The sequence below is a fragment of the Geospiza fortis genome, unplaced genomic scaffold (assembly GCF_000277835.1).
Source record: "Geospiza fortis unplaced genomic scaffold, GeoFor_1.0 scaffold95, whole genome shotgun sequence".
NCBI classification, from domain to species: Eukaryota; Metazoa; Chordata; class Aves; order Passeriformes; family Thraupidae; genus Geospiza; species Geospiza fortis.
In genome coordinates this window covers 1,323,117-1,328,064 of record NW_005054333.1, presented here as the reverse complement: position 1 = coordinate 1,328,064, position 4,948 = coordinate 1,323,117, and the positions used below count along the sequence as shown (strand labels likewise).

Below are 4,948 nucleotides of genomic sequence, written 5' to 3'. Positions count from 1 at the left end.
AATCCCTGATTTCTTCTTCCCTGCTTTCCTACATCCACTATGCTATTCCCCCTTGGTGCCTAATATTTTCTTCTTCCTCCTTGCCACCTCTAGAGATCCTTCCCAATGAGTGTTAATTTTCATTTTCTCATCACCTTACCCAATTTATTGCATTCAGCAGCCTTCTCCTTGCTCAGTGTTTTTGTTTTGCTTTCTCACCAGCTTTTATTCTCATTACCAATCTCTCACTATTTTTGAGTTGTTAGTTCTTCTCCTTGTATATAATTTTCAGGCTATTTTCAATGTGGTAGATTTTGTCGATCTGTTTTCTTTCTGTATTCCAATCCCAAATGTTATCTCAATCTTTCCCTTTCTCTGCTCACCTATCAAATCCAAAGTTATTGTTGTTGCACTGTGTTTGTGTTTCACCATCTCCTCTTGCAGTAAGATCTAGCATCCACCTTGTATAATGAAGTCTGGCTTCCCTATCAGCAGCCCTAGGCTTCTTGCCAGGTCAGTCCCAGAGATTGCTCTTGTATCCCTCCTTTTCCCCATCTACCTCTTCTCCAGAGTCTTTCTCAGGCTCTTCCTTCCTCCCCTCTAGTCTGGCTTTTGGCCTGCTTGCCTTGGCAACCCAATGTTGGTGGCTTGGAAAAGCCATCCAGGAAAAAACCCAACTTTTTTCCTAATGCACATTCATTATTCTGTGGGAATGGAATGCACATTCTCTTACCACATTGCTGGGGCTGTCAAGAGATGAAGGATGATCAAGAGTGGAGTCCTCAGTGATTGTACTAACCACATGCAAAATCTGATTTTTGTTTATTAAAAGCTCATAACTTGGATCTACTGCCCTGTAGTCATTCCAATTGCAAGTCCCTACCCCAAGTGAGAGTAGGGAAGGAAGTATAGAAGATTGTTAACAAACTTCTGATGGCATTTCCCCATCTTTATTCCCAGAACTGAATGAACCATATGGATGAGGTTAAAGAACTATATTAAACAGAAATAATAATAAAATCTGCCAATGGCAAAAATCCTGCATAGAAAGTATCAGCTTAAGTAGTTAAAGTTTGGCAAGCATATAAGTAACTGAAAGCAGGAGTGTTTTTTTAACTGAGAAGTTTTGGGCAACCTTATTAATAGACTGCTTGCTAGCAGCTCTGCCTATAATAAACAACTTGATTAAAATTCCAGAACTATATTCTACTAATCCATGTAAAACAGAACTTGGGCTAGAAACAGATGCACTCCAGATATGACTCATTTAGTGTGCTGGAGTGTTTTAAATTAGCTTTTAGTTGTTTGTTAGTTTGGAAAAAGTAGTCCTTTAGAAGAAAATATTACTGAAGCTTGTGCTATGATTGACGACATTTTAGATTTTTTCCTCTCTGGTGATCAGAAAAAAAGACTTTGGTTATTATCATCTTGGGTGAGGGGAGGGGGAACATTATTTCTTTGAAGAAAGTAAAATTTGTTTTCAATTTGTGGGTCTCAAAGACATAAGTCTCCTCTCTTCATTGGACAGTATTTATGTTCTGAGTTGCTAAAGAAGCATCAGAAGTATCACAGCATGAGTGCACATATTTTTGTCTGACTGCTGTTCTATCTCTACTCCTGTATTTTTGAAATCAAGAGGTAAAGATGCATTTCAGACTTATTTGGCAGAGGAGAGGCAACGTATTATCTTTGGAAGACATACTAGCATGTCTTCAAGAGAAATGTCTGTCAGGAGACAGAATTTACCCAGGATGGACATACATGGCAGGAGAAGGTGCAGTCAGGGTTCATACCTCATTGGACACTGGTACTGGCAGTCTCAAGGAATGACAGTACCTGGATTGTGTGTGTGTGCGTGTGCGTGTGTGTGTGTGTGTATTTCCCTCCTTCAGGTATTTTCCTGTGAGCTGTGGAGCAGTTCTACCTCAGGAACATGAGCACAGCACAATCACTTTCGCCCTTGCAGATTTGCTGCTCTTGTTTTTGAACTTCTCTGTGCCCCCAGTAAGACAGACATACTCACCATGTGCTGCAGCCTTGCTCGTTTGCTGCAAGTGGGCAGGGTAGGCAGAGACCGGCTGCAGGGAAGGCTGTCCACAGCCTCCCAGTGAGAGCAGTTGCTGTTAGAGGGCTTTAATCAATACAGAGAGATGGAGGACTGTAGAACAGGAGCCAAATGACCTAAGCCTGGGACAATTTCTCTTACAGCTTTGTTTATAACTTAATTGCCATGAAGAGGAAGATTGATGTTGCTCTTAAGGATGTGGTTTAGGGGTGGACTTGGCAGTTTTAGGTTAATGGTTGGACCTGGTGGTCTTAAAGGGCTTTTCCAACCTAAATGATTCTCTAATTCTGAAGAGGGATAGTGATAGTGCTGAACTGCAGACAGCCCTGTGAAGTCTTTGTCATCACTGTCCTTTTTATGTGCTGCTCGCCAGTCTGTGTTTCCATATTTCATGCATTGACGAGCATTGGTCCTTTACCATCCTGCTATTGAGTGAATCACACTGCTAAGGAAAAAAAATCCTAGGAACCAAAAAACCAGGGAAGCTTTAAATGACTCCCTGAGGTATTAAAATCAATTGTCACAGTTTTCGTTATGCAGAAACATTTATAGTCCCCATGGATTAAAAATACAGCACAGATTACTTGCTTGAAAGCTGTTAGGCAGAAATTACCCCTCCCCTTTGCTGATGCCACTGATTGGCTTCAGAGAAAGCAAAGAGCTTGATTCTTTTTAACACTAAATAATCTCTATTTGAGTTTTGTTTTGGTTTTTGAGGAGTTTTTTGTTTGTTTCATTGGTTGGTTTGGATTTTGGTCTTTCTTTTGTTTTCTTTTTTTTTTTTTTGTAAGCAGGACAGCTATACTTTTAATCGAAACCAAGCAGAAGGGTAACAGATAAGAGAATGCTATTATCAAACATGTATTCTAACTGCATTTTTTTCCTTACAGGGACAAGCTGATCTTCTCAAATATGCTAAAAATGAAGCACTGGAGAATCTGAAGCAAATCCATTATGCCACTCTTTCATGTGGACTTAATAAGCCAGGCACTGAAAATGCAGAAATCTCAAAGCCTCGTCGAAGTCTGGAGGTCATACCTGAAAAAGCAGGTGATGAAAACGGAGAATGAGAGAAGGCTCTTCTCGTAATTTTGGAGTTTATAACTCTGTGACCAATTGTAGCTGCATAGGACATTTGCTTTGCACTTACTGTTGGAAAATATTCGGAATTTTTAAAGCACAACTGGAGAAGCTAATTACAATCTATTGAAACTGTGAATGTATGTAGCAACTCTGCTTGTGAAGGCAATGATTTTGTGTAACATGGAAATTACATTATTGGCCTAAATATAGCATATATATGTAAAAGATACTGTAATTCAGTAATCGCGTGCTGAAAAGTTCATTGTAGTGCCATCAGGAAATGAACATTTTTTAAATGAGATGTAACTAGCAGGAAATCAGTTGACAGAATTTGGCAAGATGCCTTGATTTTCAAACCAATTTGATGCAAAGGTTGTTTCTTTCTTTGCACAGTTTGTTAATTGTGCTAGTGAGATATATCATTCTTTTGAAAATCAGGTCTAAAAAAGTGGAATCCACATGTTTCACACTATATGTAATTCAGCCGCTTGGATATTTGGGTTTGAAGTGGTATTGATTTTATTGTTGAGCCATAAATTAAAATGAGAATGTAATTAGACAGTGATCACTGACTTCAGTGCACTATAGGAGAGCCATTATGTAAAAGGAAAATGTGCAATCAATCTGATAGCCTATGTCAGAAGAAGATACATACCTATTTTGCCTAAGATCTTCTGCAAATGTGTGTAGATAATGTGACCAAACCACAAGCAAAACGGTGTAAATAGTTTTTCATTTTGTGAAGTGAAGTGCTCATATTAAAAAGAGTTTTATGAGATTGCTCCCAAACAAGTAAAGCTTTTAACTAAATTTTAACTTTTTTATTTTTTGAGTATTTTCTTCCTTACGGAATAGGTGATATCTCAATAAGCAGGTTTGTCAAAAAAATAAATCAATTGCTGTTCTGATCTTTTTTGGTTTTCTGACAACATTAGGTAAAGGTATTGTAGCTGATATGCTCATTGTAAAATGACTATACCAACCTAGAGTGTTCTCTTACTGTTTCTGATTTAACAATAAAATGGACTATATAATTACAGAAGCTAATAAATTTGAAGAAAAACAAGTGAAATCCTCCAGAGATCAAAATGTGCTTTTTGTTCAGTTGCGGGGAAAAAGAGAAGATGAGGATGGTTGTTGAAAAGCATTGTTTTAAGTAGAAGTCTTCAAGACATGCATTCTACATGGATTTTTGTTTTAACCAGTTCAAGATGCTCTTTCTGCACTGAGGGTAATGAAACCTACGTACGTATAACATCCGGTAAAAGTCAATAGGGCTCTGAACAAGAACGCCGTTACACTTGCACTTCATTGAATTATTAGGGACTTAATTTATTTTCTAGGCATTATAAAATTAAAGTGGGTATGGGGTGGGATGAAAACAGTTTGCATAGTAAATGTCACATCTTGAGCTTGCGCTTACAAATGTCAAACTGCATGGGTTAGGAGCGGTTTTAGAAGGTGCTAAGCTCTTTCAGTGTCTAGTTACAGACCATGTGCCCTAATGTTCGGATCTTGCTAGGAGTGATTTCTATTCTGTGTAGTAAAAAATGAAGCAGTTAAGGTGTGGTAAACAGCTGTGAGTGTTGCTTTTTAGGCAGTCCTTTTCTGTGTTGGCAGCTGAAAGTCTTCTGATGGAAGTTGATGGGAAACAACTTGAAATTCATGTTGTTAGCTGTATCCTAAGGCACTGTGAAATTAGTCTTCCAGGGCCAAATCTATCACATCTAAATCTGATCTAGAAATTTATCTACAGCGAAACAACTGTGTTAGATCAAGATCCATTTGCACCATAAATATGCAAGGTCAGTTTCACTCTGT

At 38.3% G+C, this 4,948-nt stretch overlaps 1 protein-coding gene across 1 annotated transcript in view; it reads left to right on the top strand.

Annotated features, from left to right (window-relative positions):
- The window catches only part of PLCL2 (phospholipase C like 2), a 98,469-nt gene extending 94,270 nt beyond the window's left edge, over positions 1–4,199 (top strand). Inside the window, exon 6 of the mRNA XM_005421717.3 lies at positions 2,935–4,199. Coding sequence (XP_005421774.1) covers positions 2,935–3,114 — 180 coding nt within the window. The 3' untranslated portion in view covers positions 3,115–4,199. The remainder of the gene's footprint in view (positions 1–2,934) is intronic.
- Positions 4,200–4,948: the final 749 nt, after the last annotated feature.